The sequence below is a fragment of the Rhipicephalus microplus genome, unplaced genomic scaffold (assembly GCF_043290135.1).
Source record: "Rhipicephalus microplus isolate Deutch F79 unplaced genomic scaffold, USDA_Rmic scaffold_14, whole genome shotgun sequence".
In the NCBI taxonomy this organism is placed as follows: domain Eukaryota; kingdom Metazoa; phylum Arthropoda; class Arachnida; order Ixodida; family Ixodidae; genus Rhipicephalus; species Rhipicephalus microplus.
Window position 1 is genome coordinate 10,998,998 of NW_027464587.1, and position 27,250 is coordinate 11,026,247.

Here is a 27,250-nt window from a genome sequence, read left to right on the forward strand (position 1 = left end):
CGCTTAACCACCACTATCGAAGATTTCAATGTGTGGACCATCGATCTCACTAATGATGCTAAGCAGGCTACATACGAAACCCCAATGGAGTGGGACGGCCCTGTCCCGGGCTCGAAGCTTGTGCACCTGTGGGAAGCACAAGCCAGCTTACGTCACCGATGGCTCCGCCAAAAGCACAATCGAAAGTTGAAACGCCGACTAGCGCAAATTGACAGAGACATCGAGGAGTACTCAAAAAATCTTAGTCAAACACAATGGCATCAGCTATGCGACAGGCTCAATGGTCAGCTAAGAAATAAAAACACCTGGCATCTCCTCAGGCACTTATTGGATCCTGAGCCGACTAAAAGCACGTCACGCAATGAAATGCACCAGCTCGTTTACAAATACATGGGCACCAACCATGAATTAGTGAAAGAACTGAAAAACAGGTATTTAAACACACAGGTAGACTCGTCACAAATGCCTGAATACTCTGGAAATACTAATCATGAGCTAGATCGAGATATAAACGAGGCAGAAATACGTGCTGTTTTGAATAGTATTCGTACAACGGCTTCCCCAGGAGATGATCAAATTTCCAACAAAATATTGCATAACCTAGACGATAAGTCTATTACGGCAATTACTGACCTTATGAACAAACATTGGGCGACTGCAACACTAACGCCAAGTTGGAAACATGCTCGAGTAATATTTATTCCCAAGTCGGGCAAGACATTGAGTCTAGAAAATCTTCGGCCTATTTCCCTTACATCATGTTTAGGGAAAGTAATGGAACATGCAATTCTACGACGACTAACAGCTTATGCAGAGTCGAGGGACCTGCTACCCCCCTCGATGGTGGGATTTCGCCAGCAATTGTCCACACAAGATATAATGCTGCAACTTCACAATGATATATTAAATCCTAGACACACAGCGGCTACCAGGATCATCCTGGGCCTGGATATCACTAAAGCATTTGATAATGTGTCCCATGCTGCTGTACTTGACAACTTGGCCCAAATGAACGTCGGCAGTCGCACTTAGAATTATATCAGAACTTTTCTGCATGAACGCACGGCTGAATTAACCATTGGCGACCTAAAAAGTGACAAAATCACCCTTGCAACACGGGGCACTCCACAAGGAGCCTTGTTATCACCATTCCTGTTTAACATTACCATGCGTGGCCTGCCCGTTCTCTTGGATCAGATCCCCCACATTAGGCACTCTCTGTATGCTGATATCACCATATGGACCTGCACATGCTCAGATGGGCAAATCTGTAACGCGTTGCAAACAGCCGCCGACACTGTACAGGAGTACGTAAAGAAAGTGGGCCTTAGTTGTTCTCTGAACAAATTTGAGCTCTTAGTAATCAGAACCAAAAACAAAAAGGATGACCCCTACAGTGGAGCCCGCTCCGCAATCGATATCACATTAAATGAGAACGTTGTCCCCACTGTTCGCACAATCAGGGTTTAAGGAATGCTCATCCAGCATAACACTCATAACACAGAAGCTATCAACAAGTTACAGGCATCCGTTCAGCAAACGACTAGGCTTCTAAGGAGAGTGGCAACGAAAAATCAGGGAATGAAGGAATCCGACCTATGCAAGTTAATCCACGCTTTTGTAATCAGTCGAGTCACCTACTCATTCCGCTACTACCAACTCAGAAAGAAGGATCTACAAAAACTAAACTCCCTAATTAGACAAACATATAAACGCACCCTAGGACTTCCCAGATACGCAAGCACAGAAAAACTACTGCGTCTTGGTATCCACAACACAGTGGAGGAACTAATAGAAGGGCATTTGACCGCCCAAGAAGGAAGGCTCTCACGAACAAAAGCAAACTTGCACATACTCAACAGTCTCGGACGACGCGCTAGTTGCATGCTCAACAACAAGATTTGCCTGCCAGCAGCAACTCGTGCAGACGTTATAATTAAACCCCTGCCCAAAAATATGCTGGTAGGAATACATGACGCGAGATGAAAGGCAAGAGCAAAAAACCTCGCAAAACAATTTCAGGATCACCCAAACGTTCTGCATGTTGACGCCGCTCGACAAGCGAGAGACCGTTACACCATATGCGCGGTGACCGGCAGTGGGAAACTTATCACTGCAGCCACCGTAAAAACGACCTCAGCATTAGAAGCAGAAGAAGCTGCCATTGCGCTGGCCACCTCAATTCCATCCTGAGTGATTCGAAAAGAGCGCTCATGAATTTTACGATGGGCTGTGTTGGGCTGAAAGCGGCCAACATTATCAAAAATAAGAAACGACACAATAAAATACAACTTATATGGGTGCCCGCTCACGCGAGGAATCCAGGGAATGAGGCGGCCCACCGCGTAGCCCGAGGTTTAATCAACCGGGACGTGGACCCCTCCACCCTAGACTTCCCGCAGGAAGGGATCACCACGTATAACGAAATTACAGCGTATTACCGAGAGAACCGCAAGACATACGCGGCCCTGCAGGCAGATATGTCAAGGAAACAGGCCACGATCTCGAGGCAAATCCAAACAGATTCTTTGCCCAGTCCTCATCAGCTGTCTAAAATTTATCCAGAAGAGATTACACCAAACTGCCGACATTGCAGCTGCGTGAAAGCTACCCAAAATCACATTCTTTGGGAACGTGAGGGTAACCCCCCACCAAGAACAAAACTGCCAGCTTCCTCCCTCAAGGGGTGGGAGTCGCTCCTGTCGTCAGCTGACTACCGTCTTCAGGCAGAAGTGGTTAACTGGGCCGAAACGGTCGTGGCAAGCTTTTGGCCACCACCCTTTGAACCACCGGCAAATTAAGTTTACCGACCTTTTTATGCCATCAATAAAGTTGTTTCTCTCTCTTGTGGTCTTCTGCCTGTTTCTGCAATGGTTTGGAAACGCTGGCTTAGACGCGGTTACAGTGTACACTTCTAGTACACTCTAACGCGGTAAAATAGATGAGCACAATGAGTGCGCGAATGCGTAGGAGCATTCCACGGCAGTCGTCTGCTCGATGCGCTGACTGCGAGTACACGAACGCATGCGAAAGACTGACAGATTAGCCCTGCATCTCGTTGCATTCACAGGAGAAAAACGAAAAAAAGATGCTCACATTCCCTTATTGTGTCTCATTATTTATCTAGGGCTTTATTAATCTCACTTTGGAAGTAAAAACAGGGCAAAAATATAGACAAGGACAGAGGAAGAGACGACACTGCGCTGAACTCGCAACTAAACTTTATTGGAAGACACACGCACATGTATCAAGCATTACTTCCCAAGTATGAAACACCAACTATCCCAACTTTCGCTATTATTGCGATCTTCCAATAAAGCTTAGTCTTTCTTCTTCTTATTATTATTATCTTAATATTAGTTTAGTCTTTAGTCTCTTCCTCTGTCCTTGTCTATATTTTTACGCTGTTTTTACTTCCCAAGTATGAACCACCAACTAGCTCAACTTTCGCTATTATTGCTTTATTATTCTCTCCAAGCAACAAATTACGCAAACTACACATGCCGTGTTAAATAATTTTCACCATGTCACATGCCACTGTTTGCAACGGTAGAGCAGAGTCGTCTACGTAGAGGACCAACGTCACTGCATTGCCGTGTACGTAGGGCCATTCATACGCGCACGTCATGCCCTCATTCTCTGGGCACGCACCCGCAGAAGGGAAGGGTAGCAGCGTTCATCTTGAAATTTGACCCATTTCCGCGGTGTATAGCGTTGCAAATTTTGGCAGACGTGATCATGAACGGCTCCTCTACGCATTGCACTTGTCAGCTTAAAATTGTCAAACCTTGTGAGTGGCCCCTTACGACGAGGGCCCTATTTTGCCACATCGCAACCTTCTTTGGCGCACTGGCTGCCGACAGCAATAAACCGACGTTGGCACAAGAGCGAGATCGCAGCAACGATGTTATGGAGGATCGATTGCAGGAGACGCTGTGGCATGAGTGCGATGCGCGTACAACGAATTCCTAAAGACGCTGTTGGGAACACAGCGCCAGCAAGTGAGAATTATTTGTGATGACGGCACTGTACATTACCGAAAAGTGTGTGGCCTTTTCTTCGTTTGCCATTGTGCGAAAAAACACTTGAGCTCATTGGCATGACCATCTATATGTGCTACCACGAACTATGAAGAGAATACATCCTTAAAGGCCAACTGCAACAAATATCATTTATTTACTTAAGCGTAAATGGCCATAAATATGTATTATATATACGATAAGTTACAATAATGACAGTGAAAAATCTTGTAGTCACGTATTTATTTATAATTGGTGCTCTAAATTGCCAGCAAACAAACGATGCAGAGCACTAGCGGTGTGCCCAGGCAAATCGGGCAGAACCGGATATGACAATTACTACAGAACATCGCCACGTCGCTCCTTGAGAGCAATCCACCGTGCCACTCAATCGCTCTTTCCTGCATGACGCCCATCTGCGAGCGGTCGACTCAATGCAGCGTGCTTGAAACGCGTCTATGAGTTTGTGCTGCCTTGGCACAGCCTAAAGACAGCGCGTTCAAAACACGTTCGTGCTGCACTGAAGCCAATGGCAAGTCAAGTTAAGCAGCGTTTGTGAATAAGGGGTGAAACAATGCAAACCCACCAGTGGGAAGCCCGGACTAGCGTTTCATAAGGGGCATGTTCACGCAAATTTCTAAAGTTAACATAAAAAAACATACACACTAAAGGGCGTGTTCACGATGTGCAACTCGAGGAACGTGGAGTGGACAATTTTTCTGTCCACGTCACTTCCGGTCAGCTGTAATGGCATAATTTTTTCTAGATTCGAGCTCAAAAACACCGTCGTTTGAAAGTTCTTTTCGAAGGTAAGCGCTTGTATTTCGAAGGCGACATTTGGCAGGCAGCACTACCTCTAGCTAGACTACCTATATATTGACTTTTTGAGGAGTGCTAAATTTCGTTGCAGTTGGCCTTTAAGTAGCCGCACAGCTGACGGACAACTCGTCAGGCTTCGACGCCATTAGTGAAAACTGGCATGGCTACACATAGAATGCATTACCATTGTACCCAGCTATGCACGCCCCTAGCTAGTTGCATGCAGTGCGTCGTTTACTACCCTGTCAGCGCCAATTCCTGTAGCATACCCCTGCGTTCGCCTTTGCACAGAAACATTTCTTTTTTCCTCTTCGTGCTCGCTCAGCACGAGATCAAGCAAACGTGTGACGACTATTTTGTTGAGCCAATGCAGCAGCGGTGAATTACCTTCGTTTCCATGAGTGCCGACAATGTGGTCCATATGATTGCAAGAACAGTAACAGCGCTAAGCCACTCATACTGCCGAATAGGCAGTTGCATGATTTAGATTGTTCGAAGTGTTTATTGTTGGTAGATTTGTCGCAATGAGGTGCTGCCGCATTCGTCCCATTATCACGCTCCCGTGAATTTCCATGCAGGTATCATTCCACTCGCGCCAAAGTTGTACTAATTACTGCATAATCTACTGTTGATGCCCTTATCGCAAATGCGCAAAATTGTTGGTTCTTCACAGCGGCATGCCCTCAAATATTCGTAATGATTGAATATTTGAGGAATATTCGTGTTAGTTGAAATATTTGAAATTTTTTAATGTGTGGTTATCGAATCAAATACGTATATTATAAATGCACCATTTGACAAATATTTGAAACTTCGGGATATTTACACAACCCTACTTTTGCTACTTCATTGAATGGTGGTTGGTTCTTGCATCGATCGTGGATTCTTTGCTCATGTGCACCTTTGTTTTACATTGCTTTAACCCATCATCTTGTAGGAGCATACAGCCAGGAACAATAAACACTTGGTAGTAAGCGCTGCATCTGGTGTGTGTTTCTTGTGCGGAGGCGAGTGTAAATCTGTGAGTGGGAGTTGCAGTAAATTTACTTAGAATATGTTGCATTGTTTTATTAATCTTCTTTGAAACAGTTGGGTGGCATTAGGCAATTTCCATAGTCTGTCAGAGCTGAAGGATATTGACCACATGCTAAAAAATAATCAGCTTTTAGGGGAGATGCGAATCGAGAAATGCAAAATTTCTTCCAGAACTACAAATTATTTTTGCTTTTATCTGTGTTCACCAGTTCAGTTCTCCACTTGCAGGAGAAAAAAGTTTTAAATACACTCCCCCAAAATAGGCTAACATCGCTTGCAAAAAGCACAAGGTGGCTACTAAAAACTAAAGAGAGCTCATTGTCTAGAGTTTCCAGTAAATCGTCCCCTAGCTAGTTGCCACAGCATTTCGCATGAGTTCACCAAAGCCACATGCTCAAGAGAACTATGATTCCCAAGCTCTCATAATAGAAGTCATTTTAAAAAATGAATCTTTACTGCATAGATGAGCGTTTACTTGTAAATTTAAAATATGTTTTTCTCAAGATGCAAATTTGGGCAACTTCTTGAGTTTTGACATCATATTTTTGGTACTTCCGATAGCCAGATCGGGATGATATTTTTTCTACATATTCCTAAAATTTCAAGAGTGCATTTAAAAGCAGATATCACTCATGAAGTTATTATGAACTTAAGTAAACAATTAGCATGGGCTCAGCATTTTAATGATTTTCACATTAGAACTTTTCTTGTTCTTTAAAATATCTTATACACACTTCCCAGTTAGTTATTTGCATTCTAATGTTAAAAAGGAGCAATGTGAGCCATTAATGGCTCATAACCATAAACAATACGTGGCAGAGAAAAAGTGAGTCTACAAAAAAAACATTTTACACACTGGCATGGTACAAAAGAAAACACTATGCAAATTATTATAAAACTGATTACACATTTGAGATCAGTGTAATGAAAAAACTGTAAACAGCAAAAATTTCATTTCCCTAGGCTAGAGGTACTGTAGTGGCATCTCCCCTTAAATCCGATTATGTGTGAGACAAAGCATGCAAGCAATTTCAATGTTGTCCCCTGCCACGAAGCAAGCCAAGCAGAATGTGGACTCTGCGAGCACGGCTGCACCAAAAGCACTGGTGCTTATTGTTCAATCCTGTTGAGATTGAACAATAATCTCAACAGGATTGAACAACAGTACGAACCAGGGTCCTGCTTATAATGTGCTTCGTTTTTGCCAAGTCAGTAGTCACTTTTGTTTGGGCTGAGCTCCATTGTCCCTGCAAATGTAGCTATTTCAGTCATCATCATGCTCAACTATAGTGCATTCATGCATTTAATGGAATAAGAACTACGCTGGAGACAATGTTAGAAAGTAAATATTGCCACCAGGTCACAGATTGCACTTTCGTTTGTGTTTACACAAATTTTCGTTGCCTGAAATAATTAAAATTTTTTCGACTCTCCTTTGCATGTGATTTAGTACAAGTAAAAATATTTCTAATATTAGAAAATTCACTGTTTCTGCTTTTGTAGGGCTTCTTTTGCTATAATTATTTACTTGTTATAGCATTTCGCAACTCTGGCACAAAGCAGAATGAGGACAAAAGAAAGAGCAAAATGCAACTGTACGAGCTGCAGTATGAGTGAACAGGGTTGTTGCACGCAATGTGTGACATGCAACCTACGTGAGAGTTGCCGCTGAGCTTCTTAAGGTTCTCGACCAGTTGGGTGGGGTTGGGCACTCGACCCGACTGCAGCTCGGCCATCAAGTGGGAAATGGTGTGCGTCAGGCAATTGACGTGTACCACCTCCACCTGGTAGATCAGCGCCTGCACACAATTAAACATATCTCGCTGCACATGCCTCCTTTTGTCAGGTGTCGGCGTTATCTGGCGCTGTCGCCTTGACGTTGTCTCCCGACGTAGCACTGTATGACAATAGCGCGACGCCCCTCGAATGCTACAAGATGCCTCTTCCGACACAGTGCGGTCATGAAACCCTTGCCCAATGCCGAGCGAACAGTACCCAACTAAGAAGGCCTTCCTTTGTTTCATGCCAGCAACATGCCTTATAGAAAACACTCATGTGACAAATGACGTTACAGACCAACGTTTCACACATCAAGGCAACACATGCACTATCACCAGACAGACCACGTGGTGTTGCAAAATGTGAAATTTATTTTTTACTTTCAAAGAACTTACATGCCTCACAAAGGCACTGTGGAAAGGGGAGGGGGGTCAAACACAAAAGTGTGAGCAATTCATGTTAATATTGGCACGTTATATTCCTCAAGTTTTGTTATCGCCCTAATACACTACACAATTCTCAGCGCAAACCGCGCCTGCAGTTTTCGAGGAGCTTCACGACTGTAGTAGATCATAGAAGTGTGGCAGCTTGGGCTAGTTGGTATGGCATGACGATAGTTATAGCGTGAGAACAAAACGACGACACAGAGACAAGAAGAACACGAAAGACACGAGCGCTAACTTCCAAGTGAGTTTATTGCACAGAGCACGAAAATATATAAAGGAGACAGTAACCACGTGATAAAAACCATATGGCACAAAGAGCAGAACATGAGTAAGAGAAAAGCAAAGACACAAAAAACAAAAGCATAGAAAACGACAAAAAAAAATTTATAAAAAAACGAAACAGAAAAGTAAAGATAATATAACTACTGGCGCGTACCGAAACCTTCGAGGTACCTGAGTTTTTTTTCGGACAGAGCCACGGAGGGCTTGCTAATACAAGGCACCTGTTCGCATGCCATCTGCGCGGCCTCGACAATGACTCGGGTGTGCTCGAAACAAGAAAGATGGTTTTCTTACTCAGCACTGCACTGAGTGCAATTGTGCGCCCCTTTTCAAGGACACAGCGACGCTGTACAAGCACAGAGATCAGCGCACCGGAGTCATTGTCGAGGCCGCGCAGATGGCACGCGAACAGGTGCCTTGTATTAGCAAGCCCTCCGTGGCTCTGTCCGAGAAGGAACTCAGGTTCCTGAAAGGTTTAGGTGCGCGCAAGTAGTTATATTGATACACAACAGCCGGCACAGCCTTGCTACAAGAAAGAGAAAGACGACGTTGGTGGCTGGTTGTTGATGAACTGTCGCCGTCTTGTTCGCCGAGCACGGTGCATTGTATTTAATTTATTAAATAAGTTACCCGTAACATTATTGGTGGAGGTGAATGACTCCCGTACCTCGATGGAGACGCGAAGCGGTCGCAACACCGGGGACTCTTCGGCTACTTCAACTGCCAGTGCCTCATCACCACCGGTCTCTCGATCCGAGTCGACAACCTACGTCACTCTGCCACCCCTGCGGGATCCTGGAACTTTCTCCGCTGACGGCACCATCGACGTTGACTCCTGGTTGCACTGGTACGAGCGGGTCAGTGCTACCCACCGCTGGGATCCCACACTCATGCTCACCAATGTTGTGTTCTACCTCGACGGCACGCCGCGTACATGGTTCGAAACCAACGAAGCCGATATCACAAGCTGGGATCTTTTCAAATCGAAGATCCGTGATCTTTTCGGCGATTCATCTGGCAGTCAGCTCGCTGCCAAGAAGACTCTCGCCATTCGCGCCCAGCCGTCTACTGAATCGTACGTCTCATACATTTTTAACGTCTTGGCGCTTTGTAGCAAGGTCGACCAGCGCATGTCAGAAGAAGAAAAAGTTAATCACGTCTTCAAAGGGATTGCTGACGATGTCTTCAACCTGCTGGTTATTAATAATGTCACGAGCATCGACACGATCCTGACAGAATGCCGCCGTCTAGAACAGGCTAAAGCCCGCCGCGTCACCCACCGCATCACGCGCCTGCGGAACACAGCTGCTACTTCCTCTTGTGATGACGCCGTCCGCCTAGTTCCCCGATGTGACAACCTCACCCGCATCATTCGTCGCGAGGTCGAGGCAGCCCAACCAGTAGCTACTCCATTTCCAACCTTCACCTTCACCGACCACTATCTTCACCTTCACCGACCACTTCACTGACCACAAGCCGTTGTCCGTCAAGAATTATCGAACATCGGCCTACACCCCATTTAACCAGTCTACTCTGCCGAGCCTTCTTATCGCCGTGACTCCGCTCCTCGCTTTGGTTCTAACTACTCTCGACAGCGCAATTTGTCCGGATGGCGTACACTGGACGACAAACCTATATGCTTCAACTGCCGAGGTGTCGGTCATATTGCTCGCACAAGATTGCGGCACAAGATGAACTGGCCGAGCACAAAAACTCACTAATACGATACATTTATTCTCAGTGCAGGCGTGACACGCGACTGCTGCATAGGGGATGCACAACTGCACACATAGTTTTCACTAATTACACAAAAAGAAACTTTGTCACTATGGGAGCTACAACACACGGCGCTTCAGCCAGCATGGGAATGATGGGTCGCACATGGATTTGTCTAATATTTCTTCTGTCGGCTCACTTTGGCTCCAAGTGGCTCTAATCTGCTTCGCCGCAAGATGAAGTTCAGCAAAGGTTTAGCAATTATGCTTCGCTACTTTGACCAGTCCAATCAGCTTGCGAAGTTCACAACACTCTGCTCTTTTACTTGACACAAAACTAAAGACACAGTAATAAACAAAGCCACAAGTGCACTTGAAGCTTGCAAGCATGAAGACTAGGCAAGTCGGTGTAGTGCCCATCATCCCCATGCTGGCTGAACGACCGTAGTGCCAGAGTTCAGTCTAGCAAATATTGCAGGAAAATATGCCAGTACACACTCGAAGAGGTCGGGACAGATGAGTGTGACAAGGCGCACCTTTTTCAAGGAATGCTTTTCAGTAGCTGCTTTTTCTCCTTGTGCACCGCATTATAACGAGTACCAGCATAACTCCTGACATCTAAAAACATAAACTAACAACGACTTTGCTGCGGCCCTGAGAAACAAACATTAGAACACATGCTGGGGTGTTTTCGAGTCATATTCACCAGAACTCTTGATAATTCAACTTTCTGATACATAAATGAAATTTATTTTTTTGGGTACACTGAGACTGTATGATTGAGAACCAGCTGTATTCAGTGCGTTGCTTCTCCAGAGAAATGTTTCAATTTGTTGGTGTTGCCGTGATGCGTGTGCTCCCAGCACGGATTACTCTAAAGGCCACAGTGTGCCTGAAACAAGTGAACGTGGAGTAAACAGAATATGGAAACACGGAAAAACTGCAAACAGAATATGGAAACACGGAAAAACTGCATCTTATACCAAAGCTGACTATGGCTGGATTTGCATGTTACTTTGGCTGTACCACAGCGCATCTAGTTTTTTTCAAGGTAGCCCTTGCTGGAGAACGTGGTCAAAAAGAAAGCAGGAGGACAGCGCCAGCTCTGGCCTCCTGCGATGCTGGCCCTCTTGCTTCCCAAGGCCCATTGTGCGGATCATGTAGCCGAGAGTAGGATAAGGCCCACAATTCAGTAGGGTTGAGAGCTGGGCTAGTTGGTGAGATATCATTTTAACATATGGTGTAGTAGCACAAATACGACGGGACACAAGGACAAAACGAAACACCGCACTTGCTACACTCACAACTAATTTTATTTCAGGAGCACCACTTCATATATGTAACCGATATAAGGCCCACAATGTTGACAGACCATTTGAAGTTTTCTTTGGTGCTTTGTAACCATTGCGCCTGCAGTTGCAGGTGGTGGTGGTAAACATTTATTAGGCTGTTATTTACAGAGAGGTTGATTGGGAAAGTGCACGGCCTCCCTTACAGAGCCAGGTGGAGCCTTTAGTCAGGGTCTCCGTTGGTCGTGGTCGCTGTCCTAACACACCAGACCATGGCTTCTTGCGCTAGAAGGTCCTGGCCGCTGAGCAGGGCTGCCTGGACAGTCAAGGAGCATCGAGCAGGCATGCCCATAACACGTGACAGGTGTCAGTCACCTCCTTCTACACAGTACTACTGGCGGAGGCCGGAAAAAGAGTCAAGGAGGCCTTGACGACGGAGGGTGGACAGACCCACGCCTTAAGGAGCTTCGTCCCTAAAACAAGAGGGAGGCGGGCAATCACCAGCGAAAACATAGGCGTTGTGGTCTTATAATGGCTCGGAGTGGCCAAACACATGATGGTAAGCTTTTCCAGTCAGATGAGAGTTCTAAGTGAGACCGCAAACACTCCCGAAATTTCGAATCATCAAAACAACTAACAAAATTTATTTTCGTCAAAACAACTCGCCTATGTCTTCCTGAGACACATGTAAACGAACTAGATGCCGCAGCTGCCTGCCACGAAAGCACAAATGAATGCTTTGCTTCATACTAAATTCTTTTTTTCTTTTTTTTTTTTTTTTTACAAGAACGCCAAAACGCTTCTAGCCTTTTTTACGTCTTTGCTGCCTTAGCCATGTGCCTTTGGATCTCGTAGATCGCTATCGCGTCGCCGCGACTGAGGTTTTGTGAGCGGCGATTGCGGGAAACCGTAGTTTCGTTTTCAACCCACATGCGCTGGCTGCTCACATGCCTTCAAAACTGAGTCGTTTTATTGCATTTGCCAAGGTTCTGTCCAAACAGTTTGCAGAAGGCAGCGCTGCTTTGACTGGTGAAGCGTTGCACGCACGAACACTTTCGGAGTTCTGTAAGTTACTTCATAACCACACATGATCGTGTCAAGAACGACCACTGTTTCGTCCACAGCAGTTATGGCAACAACCACACGCACTGTAGAAGACGGTAAGGTCGCACGCATACTTCTGAAGATTCGAGCACACTGTTCTCGACCTTGGTTTGAGAGTATTGGTACTAATGTTCATATCACCTTCCGCGATTAGGAAAAGTGTTCGGAACATTCTAATTTTAGCCCAATGGTCACAGTGAAATTTGGCTGGAAAATTAAACGAATTCTTATCTGCCGTGGTTACGCATCCCAGAGATTCTACTATACCTTTAGATGAACGCCTTTCAAATTCATTTATAATAAAATGCAGTAGGTTTGCAAAATGCCTAAAGCGGATTGACCTGCATTTTTGTGAATGCAGCGAGATCGCACACATGTTTTGATTTCTGGAAGATTTTCATGACAGCCATACAAACGGAAGAAATGGTCGAAATCCGGCAGAATGGGAGAGTTGGCAGGTATGCGTCGCTGACGTCCAAACAGTCATCGGTAGCAGATTTTTTGTGGAAGTTCAACCTGGTTGTCGACCTACACCAATGCCGCCTTCTGGACTCCACGACCAACCTGTTGGTGCAAGGCATCACCACAATTGCACCGTCCTTGAGTCTCGTGCAAGCACACACCCAGGTACCATCTTACAAGAACTTCCAGAGCTATTTCAACCACGATCACCAGATTTCCCAATCCTGCACAATGTCTTGCACCACACTGTCACAAAAAGACCACCAGTGCAAGCCCAACCTCTCTGCTTTCGATCACATGCTTCAATCACATGCTTCGATCATTTCGATCAAATTCGATCATATGCTTTAATTGGGTTTCGCTCATCTTTTTGCCAGCCCTTCTGCCTCTGCTTTACAAATGGTTCCAAAGAAAACAAGTTACTGCAGGCCGTGCGGAGATTACCGCGTATTAAATGAAGTGACAGTTCTCAAAAGGTATTACATTGCTCAAATTCACAACTTCACCACTTTGCTTCACGGTTGCTGCATGTTCAGCAAAGTGGATCTAGTTAAGGCTTGCCACCAGATTCCTGTGGAGCCTTCATACATTCCTAAAACCGCACTCATCACACCATTCGGCATGTTTGAAAACGTCTACATGTCCTTGAGTCTCTGAAATGTTTCTCAAACACTTCAGAAGTTCTACTAGGCCTTTGCACCATGGTGAAAGAAGATACCCACACAGTGCTCATCCACAGAGCTGGTTTTCCGCATGACACTTGGTGTACCAGGCAAGGTCGTTGCCTCGAAACCGAGATCAGCTGAGGCCCTCTTACAGCCTGCGAACTAATATGGCTATTGTTGGCCGCTCTGTCATAATAGCAATACGGTTTATACAAGGCCATCATTACTTTATACCAGCCATGCCCTCATCCGTCGTGCACTAGGCATATTTCATTACAAGTGCCTTACGACGGTCATTTTAATGTTTCCAAGCGCGAGTCTAAGTAATTTGCTGTTTGTTAATATATGGAAGGAGACGATGTCTACACAACATTTGAAGCTTGCTCAAAGGACGCTGGCAGCACCATTCCAAGCAGATAAACCGCTCAATGGCAATGCCTTCATTGCTGCAGCTATGTAGTGGACGTCTGCTGCAAGCAAAGTTCCCTGTCCACTACACCTTTAAAAGTTCTGTTTTGGAGGTGGGAGATGCAGGGGAATCGGTGCACGAGCAGCAGTGCCCACAAGACCCTGATGGCTGGGATTAGTGAGTGGAAAGAGGAGTAACCTACTTGCGGACACGCCTTTTGGAGGCTAGGAGCCAGATTTGCCCCGGTTTAATATTTCAGGCAGGCTCCTCTGCCGCCTCGTGTTATTACTTCATGAGATTACTAAGGCTATGGCCACCTCTTCGTGATAGGCACATCTTTTACTTTAGCGTCTCTTTAAGGGGGGACACGGGACTTAGAAGGCCAAAAATTGCAAAAAAATCGACTTTTTGAAGCTGACATTTTCAAAATCTGCGCCTATTTTTGCACTTATCTGAGAAGTTTCTAGCTTCTCGCCTCATTATTTCTGGCACAAAATCAATTTACAACATCCTTGTGAGATGAATGTGAGCGCAAATTGACGCTAAAATCGCACTTTTTCCGCGCCAAACTGTTGCCGTTACACACGAGCTATTGTGTTCATCTTGGTCTCGTTTGGAAGGGTCGTTCTTCATCTTCAATTTCCGGCCACCGCTGGCTCACCTTGCTCATTGGTTTTTTAGCAAAAACACGTCATCGAGAAGCACTAGCGCGCAATTCAATTGGCTGCTTGGGGCACGTGACCAAATTTAGGCATCCGATTGGCCAAGGGGCACTTTCGGCGTCTGCTTCACCATCGTGACGCGCACGGACATGCGCCATTTTGTCATGGTGCTACTGACTGCTTGCGGCAGTAAAGAAGTTCCCTGCTACAGTAATTTGTGAAGTGGGTTTGGCGGTGCTTCGTTCGCTGTGAACTTCAGAAAGATCCCCGCTATGGCTCAGGACAACGAGAATAACGAACTCAACGCTGTCAACGGCGGTCGCCGACTCACCCACCGGTGTAGGCCTAACTCACGTAGGAGACACGTTGGTTGCCGACAACGTTACTGAGAACGGCTGTGTTTTGCAGCCTCATGAGTTAGAGGACGGCAAGTAAAAAGCAGAAGTGAAGCTACCAGAGATATCAATTTTTGTAGTGACGGAACGAAAGTGCAGTCTTATCGCTAAACCCGCCGATGTTGTAGTTCCCCCCGCCTGACGAAAGAACCTTGAACTGCGCGATGGGTCGTCAGAGTGGAGTATGCCGCGCGTCGACCAACAACAGAAAGTCAATCCATTCGCAGTGAACATGCTCGCGACCCTCGCAATGGAGGCTACTGGCAACATGTAGACTGCTTTTAACGACGTGTTCGCAACGTTCTTGTGATCTCCGCTCGAAAATGCGGCAGTCTTATGTGAAAAGAAAACTAACACCTCGGCACTCGTGTAGCCTCGAAATTGATGAGCGAGGGAGCAACTTTGGTTCGCGACACTTAGGGGTAACTTATTCTGGACAAGCCGGAAAACATCGCCGTGTTATTTGACGGATCGTGGATGACGCACGCACATTTGTCGCACATCGCCGTCAGTACAGTCACAGAACTGATAAGCGGCCTCGCGGCAAACGAGCACGCGGCGACAACTTGCTACAGGACTAGAAGAAACGACACGCTCATACAAACAATCATTCCTATTATATTCCCACTGCATATTAATTGACTAAAAGTATGTGTGCCATGATATTTTTCCCTCGGAACGGCGAAATTAAGTTTTAACAGCATTATTCTCGAAGCACAGATTTTCAACACTTTCTTTTGCTAGTTCGGTAAAGGCGGACCTAAGACAGCTAGAGCTGTAATTGTTTTTGCACAATGTAGCTAAATGTACTCAAAAAAACAATGCTGGGAGCCTATTTTTAATAATGGGCAGCTTCAGTTTCTTTATTTTAGTATAAAAATTTCTGTATTTGGTTACATGCAATGAACTTTACTGTGCTGTAATTCGAGAAGTACTCGTTCAATTTTTGATCAGCTTGCAGCATTGCACTCCTTAGGCTTTCTAGCATTAATTTATATGTCAATGGCTATGTAATTTTAAGTGCATACATTTTTACAGTTAAAAATGTTAGAATTCTTTGTTTTCTTCATTTTCTCAAAATGGCAATTTTGTACGCCCTGCATGAAAATTACTGCAATATATCTGAAACTATTACAGATAGCAAAATATTTTATTTTGCAGCATGAAGCTATATGTTTGAAGCACACAACATAGGAAGCAGATTTTGATTTCTCTTGATGCAAGTTTTTCAAACTAGTCTTTTGTGTGACCACACAATGGCCACATTCAGGGCTGTGAAGTTTAGTGTACTGTAAAGTAAGAAATAATGACCCATTCAAAAAAGTGCTTCTTACGTTGCATGTCTTATGCTTTCTACTGTCGATCCCTATGTTACTTATAAATTTTTGACAGGTGGTTATTTTTCTATTATGGTAAGAACAATAGAAATTGTTATCTTGATTATTTAATTAACTAATAAAGCTACAGAAAAAATACCTACATTTTTAGAATCCGGAGAACAAACTAAGTAAGCATGCCAGCTTCTGTCGCACTTGGTTAAAAAATAAATGAGAGAGCCCTAAGAACCATGTCCCCCCTTAATGCAAAGACCGATTCCCTGTTAATGCTTACCATTGGCACTGTAAAAATACTGAGCTGCATGCAGCTCAGTATTTGCGAAACTTTTTCCCACCTAATGACGCGCCCCGTAAATGAGGTGTACTGTGAGTGGCAGAGGCGGAAACCCAAAGCACAACTAGCACTCTTCTAAAGCTGGGGTCGGCAGCCTTTTGAAAAGAAGGGCCGAGTTGCATGAGGCCGACTCGGCAGTGGCCGAACGACAAATAAAGAGAAGTGCGGATTTGTTGAACTTATTATATACACAAAACTGGAATACAAATCATCTATTTTCAGCACACCTGTCACAAGGTTGGAATACACAAACATAGGTTACAAGAAAATCCCGTTTGAGGTGAAAACTGGCACATTGGTTTTCAGAAAAGAAGTGGTAAGGGGTTCAAGTGTGTGACTTCTGACAAAGGCTACAGGTTGCCGGCCCCTGTCCTAAAGAAGTGGCTTACCTGAAAGAAGAGCAGCTCGGTGGAGCCCCGAATGCGGCCCAGCAGGTGGGAGAGCACGGTGAGCGCCGTCTTCTCCTTGCGGTGGACACAGATAAGGGACAGGGCATTCCACAACCACATAGTGCGGGGCCCACAGCGAGTGTGCCGCAACCAACTGCACAGGTCGCCCAGCCGGGCCTCGAGTGCCGATAGCAGCGGTATCTCAGCCGCACCGGCAAACACCCGCTGCTGCATCTCGAGCAGGACGTTGTCTAGCACGACCCCGGCCGCACTGGGCACCTGCATTCACACATCAGCAGGCAACAGACAATTTAATTTATTTATGCATAAAGTGCTCAAGATTGGGCGAGTTGGTACTTGAACTGGTCAAGTGCATTACAGGACAGAGCACTCCATCCCCTTGTGTCAGTCTGCTCGGCTATTTCCTCTATACCAAAATAGAGTGGATGCCATCAAATAACATTGAGTATTGGTGTCTCCCCTACTTTTACAGTTGAAGAGGTTTTGAGGCTGCTCGGCCCAAAACCCAGCAGCAAAGACGCAGAGCAAGACAAAAAACTTTGTTTATTCCTTTAAGCCTTGACCGCAACTGCCTGCTGCCAGCAGCTGCCGCGTGCCACGAGCGTACCCGGGATCATCATTGTTTTCTTCTTCTGCCTCAAATCCGCGCACTAACGGCCGCTGCTCTCATAAATTGGCGCCCAAATTGGGGCTCAGGGCCAAGGAGGTTAAAGTAATATTTGCTGGAGTGGAGGAGGCAGCCCTCGGGTGAAGCCGTGCACCGCCATCTTGTCATAGGCAGAAAGCACGCCTTCCTCAACTCAAGCGACTGCGGGTGCGCAGATGTTCCTCATGTTCGCCAGCGTTGTAGCGTCTGGACGTTGTAATAGATACCTAGCACCTTTTTTAAGGCTACATAGGTCACGGAGCAAGAATTCTTAAGGACGCGAAACTGCGCTCGCTCGGGCGCCCTGAAAACGTCACGAAATCGGGCGCAGCACTTACGTTCCCTCTGTCGTGAAACTCCACTAGTGGAGAGGAAAAATGTGCCCGTCGCTCTCATGACACTCGCGTTCAAGGCCACTCTGCTCCGATTCGCCGTTCGCACTTCACGTCCAAGTGGGTGTGTTTTCCGCGTCCTCGCCGGCTCCAAATTTTAACGTGACAGCTTTAAAGAGCTTATCTCGCAGAAAGGTCGGCGTTGTCGTTGGGAAAAAAAATTAGCGTTGTCCGTGACTGTGAAATTGACACAGATGCAGATGTCTTCGGTTCTAGGTAGAAATTGCCCACACGCATTCTTCATTGCATGCACCTGTATGACCACCGAGCTACAACACTCCTAGAAGCTGCTTCGAAATAAAACATGTCTATATGTCATGTAACATGACGTGGCAGAGTCGCCGTAGGACTTAAAGTTAACCTTAAAACCAAATTTTCCGCAGGTCCAGATGATATACCTAATGTTTTTTTGAAAAGATATGCCGAAGCGTTAGCACCTTTCATACTCGTAAATTTCAAATGTCTCCCAGTCTCCTTGTCTTCAGCTACACTGCCTAATGATTGGCTTTCGGCACGTGTTGTACCCGTACTAAAAAAAGGTGACCCCACACTAGTAACAAATTATCGCCCTATATCACTAACCTCGTCGTGTTGCAAACTACTTGAACATATTGTTACTAGAAGGAGACCGACACGGAGGGGTAGTCGCAGATGTATTTTCAGCCGGTTAAGCGAGCAGCGCCAGCCACAGAGATTCGCTCGCGCGAGTCTATATGCTTTTCTTCTTCGTCTCCATGCACTGGCACGTAGCATGACCCCGGTGGTGGAGGCACCGTCTCGGTGCTTTAATGGTCATTATCTGACGCATTCTTGTAGGGCTTGATCCGCGATACGAGTACAATATGGCTGGACCGCACAGCAGATGATGATGGATAGATGGGGCTGATCTCATAGGTGACAGGTGTTGCTTGACGCAATATAGGGTAGGGTCCCGTATAATGAGACAAAAGTTTTCTGATAGGCCCAGCCGACGATGAGGGGACCAGAATAAAACGAGGGTACTGGGAGTGAAATGTACGTCTCTATGTTCCGCATCGTACCGACGGCATTGGTTGGTTTGCAACACCACCAGCCGAGCGTGAGCGAGCTGACGGGCATGATCGACTTGCGCACTCGCGTCGCGGGCGTACTCGCTGGTGGACGAGGTGTGAGCTGAGATGACTGTGTCCAGTGGTAAAGCCGGCTCTCTTCTGTACAATAAGCAGAACAGCGAAAAGCCTACTGTGTCGTGATGGGATGAATTATACGCGAAAGTTGCGTAGGGTAAGGCAAGCTCCCAGTCTCGGTGGTCGGGCGACACGTACATAGTGAGCGTATTTGTTAGAGTACGGTTAGATCGTTCCGTGAGGCCGTTTGTTTGAGGTTGGTAAGCGGTTGTCAGTGCATGGAACAAGAACGCAGAATTTAGGCGATGACTTGGGATATAAATGTACGGGCACGGTCTGTGAGGCGTTGTCTCGGAGTACCGTGAATCAATATAACGTGCCGTAACAAGAAGTCAGCGACGTCGGTTGCACAGCTGGTTGGTAGAGCTCGCGTAATAGCGTAGCGTGTAGCGTAGTCTGTAATCACGGCTATCCATTTGTTTTCCAATGTTGATGTGGGAAAAGGACTAAGCAGGTCTAACCCAACACGGTAAAATGGTTCCGCGGGTATGTCGATTGGTTGAAGATGGCCAGCGGATAGCAATGACGGTGCTTTACGACGTTGGCATAGGTTGCACGTGGCAACGTATCGGCGTACCGAGTGAGCAAGGCCTGGCCAGAAGAAACGGCGCTGGACGCGCTCTTACATGCGGGATACGCCAAGGTGTCCTGCCGTGGAAGCGTCGTGAAGTTCGGTGAGAACACGGTGGCACAAATGCTTAGGCACAACAATGAGAAGGTCAGGCCCGCCTGGTCGGAAATTGCGGCGGTATAGCACACCTTTTTGAGTGACAAAGTAGCGGACAGAAGCATCATTTGGGGAGGATTCTGTGCGGCTGATGATGCCAAGCAGCACTGGATCACGCTTCTGTTTTTCCGCAATGTTAAGAAAGTTGGACACTGACAAAACAGAGTTCTCCGTGGGATCGTCAGTGTCCTCAGGATCGTCGACAGGGTACCGGGAGAGGCAATCGGCATCATGGTGTAGACGGCCAGATCTGTAGACCACCGAATATGAAAACTCTTGCAGGCGCAAAGCCCAGCGACCAAGGCGGCCTGATGAATCTTTCAGAGAGTTGAGCCAGCAGAGCGCGTGGTGGTTGGTGACTACCGAAAATGGGCGCCCGTATAGATAAGGTCAGAATTTCGTTTCTGCCCATACAAGAGCCAAGCACTCATACTCTGTGATCGAATAGTTACGTTCAGATGCGGATAAGAGGCGGCTGGCATATGCAATAACGCAAATGGCCATGTTGTGTCGGAGCCAGCACTGCACCAATGCCATGTCCACTTGCATCTGTACGTATTTCCGTAGGGGCAGCAGGGTTGAAGTGTGCCAGAATCGGAGGAGTAGTGAGAAGAGCAATGAGGAAAACGGGACGTCTTTCTTGAGGAGCTGCGTAAGCAGCCTCGCTATGTGCGCAAAATTTTTCACGAAGCGTCGGAAGTAGAAACAAAGTCTTATCAAGCTGCGTACATCCTTCACAGATCGTGGTACAGGAAAGGTTTTGAAGGCTCTGATATTTGCCGTGTCTAGTTGTACACCGTTGGCGTGTACTAAATGGCCAAATACTGTGATTTGATGGCGTCCAAAGTGACATTTCTACGAGATGAGCTGCAGGCCAGCGCGACGGAAGATGCCTAAGATGGCTGATAGGCGCTCTATATGAGTTTAAAATGTTAGTGGAAAGACACATCGATCTTGTTATTAGTGGATGTTAGTGGAAAGAAGATTCGATCTTGTTATTAAACTAGAATCGATTAATGTTCCTGCTTATTTAGTTAATTGGCTGGCTGCCTATCTGACCAACCGCAGTCAGGTCGTTCCTATTAATGGCCACTCATCTGAGAAACTACCAGTCTCATCTGGTGTGCCTCAGGGCAGTGTCCTTGGCCCCTTATTATTCTTGATATTCATTGATGACATAACCAACGAAATTCATTTTCCTATTCAAATTAGATTATTTGCAGATGATTGTGTACTTTATAATAATATTAAAAGCCATGAAGATCAAGTATCGCTCAACAATAATCTCCAAAGTATTTTTTCACGGTGTGATTGGTCGAGCATGCAGTTATATGTCAGTAAAACAGTGTATATGTCAAAAACTAGAAAGAAATCTAAAAAACTTTCTTTTGGGTACAAGCTGGGCTCCGAAATGCTTGCAGAAGTGAAGGAGTACAAGTACCTGGGAATAACAATAACTAACAACCTTAATTGGAATATGCACATTACCAACATATGCAACTCTTCGTTCAGAAAACTTAGTTTTCTCAGACATAAACTAAAGGATGAACCCTCTAGTACAAGGTTAAGGGCTTATATATCACTAATTCGGCCTAAACTCGAATATGCCAGCATTGTCTGCGATCCGTACACAAAAATTATTATCGATAGACTGGAAATGATTCAGCGTAAAGCTGTCAGGTTTATTTATTCTAAATATCATAATAGTGACTCTCCCTCTAGTTTAATGATGCAGAATAGTATTCAAACACTACACCTGCGCAGGAAAATAGCGACTGAAATTCCTGGTTGCACTGAAAAATAAACTCTTTGCCATAAACCCGAGTCCTTATTTATTGTCGCCTAGTGTTCGAACAACACGGCATCGTTATGCTGACTCTCTAACACCCTATCGGACACGCACTAATCTTTTCAAATATTTCTTCTTCCCACGAACTATCACCGACTGGAACAACCTACCATTTCCCCCCTTACATAAGGACAATTTCTAAGAACATGTTACTATTTGAACTTCTGACCATGATGTACCAATTTTTATAGCTTCATTATATGTTATCCTTCTGTTTCTTGATCCTTAGTTTAAAAAGCCACTGTCACTTGCCTTATCTCATGCCTCTTTGTGAATATATGTCTGACGTGCTTTTACCACATGGTATTATTTCAGTGTGTGAAAACTTTTTGTTTGATGTTTCCACTTTTTGTTGCTTCACCTAGGCGCACCACTTTTAAAGAAATTATGTCGTTTTAGCCTTATTTTATGCTGCAGTTTTTTTGTACATATGCCAGTGTTATTTTTTGCTGAGTATGCGATTTCTCTGCCTTCATTTGCTTTGTGTCTTTTTGCTCTTCCTGCTTGGGCCTACAGTATTTCATAAATAAATAAAATAAATAAATCAAAATACTCTCGCTCCCAGACTAGCCATAATTCGTTTTGAACTGCCAAGGCGGGCAACGTTCTGTATGGCGTTGCAAAAGTCGGTTGCCAGATTTAGGAGTATTGGCCCCTGCAGTTCCCGCTTTCCCGTACGGTTCCCCTGTAATCCGCTGAGTCTGTGCGGTCTGTTGACATGGTCATTTTATTTAGTGGCCACACCTCCTTTTTTCGCTGTACGTTCCATTCTAATATTGCAACAGGATAAAAAGGTGGGCAAGTTGGTAATTCATATTCATTCAGGGAACTGAAAGCACGGGAGGAGCACACACACGCGAAGCAAAGAGGAGTACTCATGCTGTGTGCCTCCTCTTTGCTTCGTGTGTGTTTGTTCCCCTTGTGATCCCAGTTCCCTGAACCATTCAAATATTAACAGATCGGCCTCAATCGGGCCTCGGAAGCAGAGAGTGTGCAAGTTCGGACTCGAAGTAGGGAACTCACGCACAACGAGGAATTTACCGGGGGAGCTGAAAGGCGTCGCAAAACCCCACACACAGCGTGGGCAGCATACATCGTTGTCACCAAAGTATGAGGCTATCCGCAGTGGAGAACTAATATCAACCACGTGGGTTCGTTAATGTTTTGGGAGAAGAACGGTTATTTGGGCTAGTAGGTTGGAATTAACGGTAATAAGAGCTGCAGCGCGAGCACAAAGGTGCTAGAAGAAAAGTGAAACGAAAGGCGAGGCAAGGAAAGCAAAGAGGACAACACGAGCGCTGTAGAAGAAAAGTGAAACGAAAGGCGAGGCAAGGAAAGCAAAGAGGACAACACGAGCGCTGTAGAAGAAAAGTGAAACGAAAGGCGAGGCAAGGAAAGCAAAGAGGACAACACGAGCGCTTTCCTTGCCTCGCCTTTCGTTTCACTTTCGTTTCACTCAAAAGTGAAACGAAAGGCGAGGCAAGGAAAGCAAAGAAGACAACACGAGTGCTTTGCTTGCCTCGCCTTTCATTTCACTTTTCTTCTAGCACCTTCGTACTCGCGCTGCAGCCCTTAATACCATGAATGTTCTGGGGCTTACTTCAAATTCCTAATCTGTTTACCTCTTTCTCATCTCTGTGTAACACATCATACACTTTCGATTTCTTTCCATCAAAAGCTCATCAGTTGCATTCCACGCCCATGTATTACTGCATGAATGTCTTCCTTTGCTGTTTCAATTTTGTGCAATCAAGTCTTTGCTTTTGTACGAGCATGAGGTTCACATACTTTTTACCTTTTCTTGCTTTTGCTTCGTTCACTCTCTAGAAAACAGGAGAACAAAATGTATGTTTCTCCGCGGCACCTGTGAGGTACTTGTGTATATAAGCAAAGAGCGCCTTACAACGTGTGAAAATGGTGTCTGGCCAAAGTGGTTCTCACCGCAGGCAGCAGTGCCGCGGAGAACTCGCTCGCGCCCGAGGCAATGTCCAAGATCTGGCTGAGGAAGCGCAGGTCCACCGAGCCGCTCTGCACTATGAGAACAACCGTCAGGCTGAGCAGGTCTCGCGTGCCCGGAATCTTGGCCGACTCCCATTTGCCCATCAGTGTGGACAGCTTGTTGAGCGTGTCGGCCGACACTGTAAAGACAATGCAAAGCCAGTCAAAATGTACTTCTGGCAGGCCTTGCAATGAAAAAAATGCAGCAAAACACTAGAGTTTGAATAGGCCCCATTAGCCAAAAGTAAAATTTGGTCATGCCCAACACTGGCAATCATTCGGCAGGTATGGAGTGAATACATGCAAAAACAAAAAGTAAGCCAAACTGCACAAAACAATAAAAAGGCCACATGCTGAGCTACAGTACAACATTGTGCTCAAAGCACTCCAAAAGTTCATGTTATGGCGTATTCGGTTGGCCGCTCTGGCCCTCAGGCTCAGAGTCGCCAGATGCAGAGGCAGCTCGCAATCGGAGTGAAAGAGGCAGCGTATCAACCAATTACATAGGCTTCGAGCGCTAGAGCAACACGCCTGTAGTGCCTGTAGCGCCACCTATAATGTCTGTAGCGCCAGCGCGGGATGTTGGCGGGTAAACATTGCTGCGTCGCGTCAACTGATGGTGGCGATCACTTTAGTGGACATATCTGACATGACTGACCTTTGTTATATGCCTTTTTTCTCTCTGACATGACTAAATGTAGTGAAAGCCTTCTGAGCCCAGCACATAAATCATGCGATTGTCCTCGTCTGAGCTGCTATCTTCAAGGCAAGTCACGAGGCTGACAGCGAGCTGCTGTAACGACAACACTATTGACGTTTTGTCCACCTTCGATAGCCGCCTCGTTATTGACATAGTGCACTTATGGCTCTGTAGATGTATACCACTTTCCTTAATGCACGCTCGCGTTCCTCACCTCGTTCACCTACCTGAAACCACATGATTGGCTGGCTTACTCTGGGTATTTCTGAGAGGCATAAATTGTTTCGGGATGAAAGAGAGCAAGTCAGAACGGTCAGGACCTACAAAAAGTCATGACAACGCACCGAGCCACGCCATCTTTGCCGTCACAAACTTGCTGACCAAAAATGGCACCGCACAGCTTCCCCCACTCACAAATGTCGCCAGGTCAATTGTCTTCCTCTTTCCCAGACGGAAAACAGTCATCAAAGTGCAGCAAGAAGTCATAACGACGGAGCTGACGAGCATTCCACAGGGTTCGCGCACAATACTTTGCCATAAATTTAAGGATGCAGAAAGGAAAAACTGAAAGAGTGTTGACTTAATGTAATGTTATTTTTGCAAATGACTTTAGAAAGGAGCTCTGCTTTCACACTGATGTCTTCTTCAAGAGCAGCTCCTCTTTTTCTTTGACTTTGACAAGACATGCCATGTTATTTTTCGCTTTGACGTCTTTCAAAAATCAACCTACCAACTCCAGCATGTGCTCCAGAGTTTTTTTTTTTTTTAGCATTGTCTTCTTCTTTTGCCAGCTCTGTAGCTCGACAGTTTTCAAGGCCGCAACTTGCATCTTCCATGTGTACGGCATATGTATGCACTCTTGACTTCACTACTTTCGACAGTGCAACAACGTCAAGAAGAACACCGTGATTTTTTACAGTCTCACAGATGACTCGTTGAGAGATATATGAGAGCTATGTCGTATTTTCAACCATGATCAGCTTTTTTTAAACTGAAGCCTCGTTCTACTGAACAGCTAAGCAAAAGAAGGACCTTCAGCACTTCCCATATGCTTGAGAACAAGAGGTCATGCTTCATAAGACGCACGAAGAGACAATCAATCCATTCACGATCTCTTTCACAGTTTTTTAGTTCATGCCGTTTTTCTTGGCATAAATGAATATAATGTGAACACACAATACCTCTCTTCTGCTCAGAAAGAAGCTTGTTGTCAATTAAACTGTTAAGAACAACCTTCAGCTCCAGCTGACATTCGATACATTCCAGCTCAATTCCAGCTGACATTCTTATATAGGCATCCAAGCATTTTTTTTTACATTTTTGCACATCTTGTTAGAAAAAACAATACCGTGTGCAGTTCTAAAAAATTTCGCGCTGCTACATAGTTAGGGCCAAGATGTGCTCCGGGGCCTTTTTGTCGTGAGGAAACTTTCTGCAGCCAGTGCCTGTACACCACGCGATTTGTGGACCTCGCACGTAACCAGAATAACTGTAAGATTGTGCACTAAGTTCAGCAGCTACGCACTTGCGACAAAGGAGACAACTTGAGGTTATAAACAAAACGAACCCATGAGTGCCTGCTGATGTCTCAGGCTGACGCAAAACACCGTCACCAAAAACCTAAAACCTGAACCTGAGACGACGTCATTCTCGAACTCTAAGCTTTTCCTCATTCAATTCAATTGTGAGTGTTTTTTTACAGCACAGGTGCGCACCTATGCGTGCATGATGATGACGTCATCAGAGCAACTAGTGACACCAGTTGCGGCCCTGTGTCTGATATAACAACACAAGCGGAACCAAAGCTGCTGGAAACTGGCTGAGAAGGCCACTTTGACACTTTGAACATGTGGCGTACCTTCGCAAATATTTGTTGTAGAATAAGTTTTCCTAGTAACAGCTCTCAATTGAACAGCTGGCATAAATTTCTGGCAATTATTACTGCTCAACACTGTTAGATTGCGAAGCTGACATCTTAATTTGACATTTGACTTGCAAACATTCTTTTTATTACAGAACTTTTCTGTTGCTGTGGCCCAACCACGAGGGGCACGCACTTTTGTCAAGTTCGCCAGCGTAGTGCATTTTCTCACCAATGCTTCGCACAAAGGTATGTCAAACAAAAACGACTATCTTGCTAAAACGAGCAAATTCAAATCGATTCTGGAAGCTTAGTGGCTGGACTAATTACTATAAAGTGCTGTGGGCAAAAGAAACAAATTAAACATGCCAAAATCGACAATACAAGGCGTCGATCTCTGGTGATCGATATGAATAGGCGTAGTTGTTACATGTGTAGATTAACTGATGGCCAGGCGGTAGTGACAACCGTGAAAAGTAGGCCATCAGGCCCGCGAAGAACATGAGAACATCTTGAGCCCTCAGCCCAAAACGACCGTATTTTATTATTTCCCAAAACGACCACCCCGCTGCTGTGCCAGGCTTGCACAGCTCAACACAACTATCAGCGCCGCGTGGGGGCGCTGCATTTGAACCAACATTGTAACACTCTTCCCCTCTTAGGAGGAAGACTACGGGGAGTACCTATTCACCGGTTTTCTAGTTCTTGTGCCACGTCGCAACTTCGGCGTGCTAGGCGTAGGCACGACA

The 27,250-nt window shown here is 45.6% G+C and overlaps 1 protein-coding gene across 2 annotated transcripts in view; it reads right to left on the minus strand.

Moving 5' to 3' along the window:
- omd (integrator complex subunit 5 omd) overlaps positions 1 to 27,250 on the minus strand; it is a 147,354-nt gene that overhangs the window by 84,329 nt on the left and 35,775 nt on the right. For both annotated transcript variants that reach the window (XM_075882856.1, XM_037432019.2), the window contains exons 2-4: positions 23,884 to 24,080; positions 17,142 to 17,420; positions 7,529 to 7,672 (exon numbers count right to left, since the gene is read on the minus strand). In XM_075882856.1, the coding sequence (XP_075738971.1) occupies positions 7,529 to 7,672; positions 17,142 to 17,420; positions 23,884 to 24,080 (620 nt within the window). The remainder of the gene's footprint in view (positions 1 to 7,528; positions 7,673 to 17,141; positions 17,421 to 23,883; positions 24,081 to 27,250) is intronic.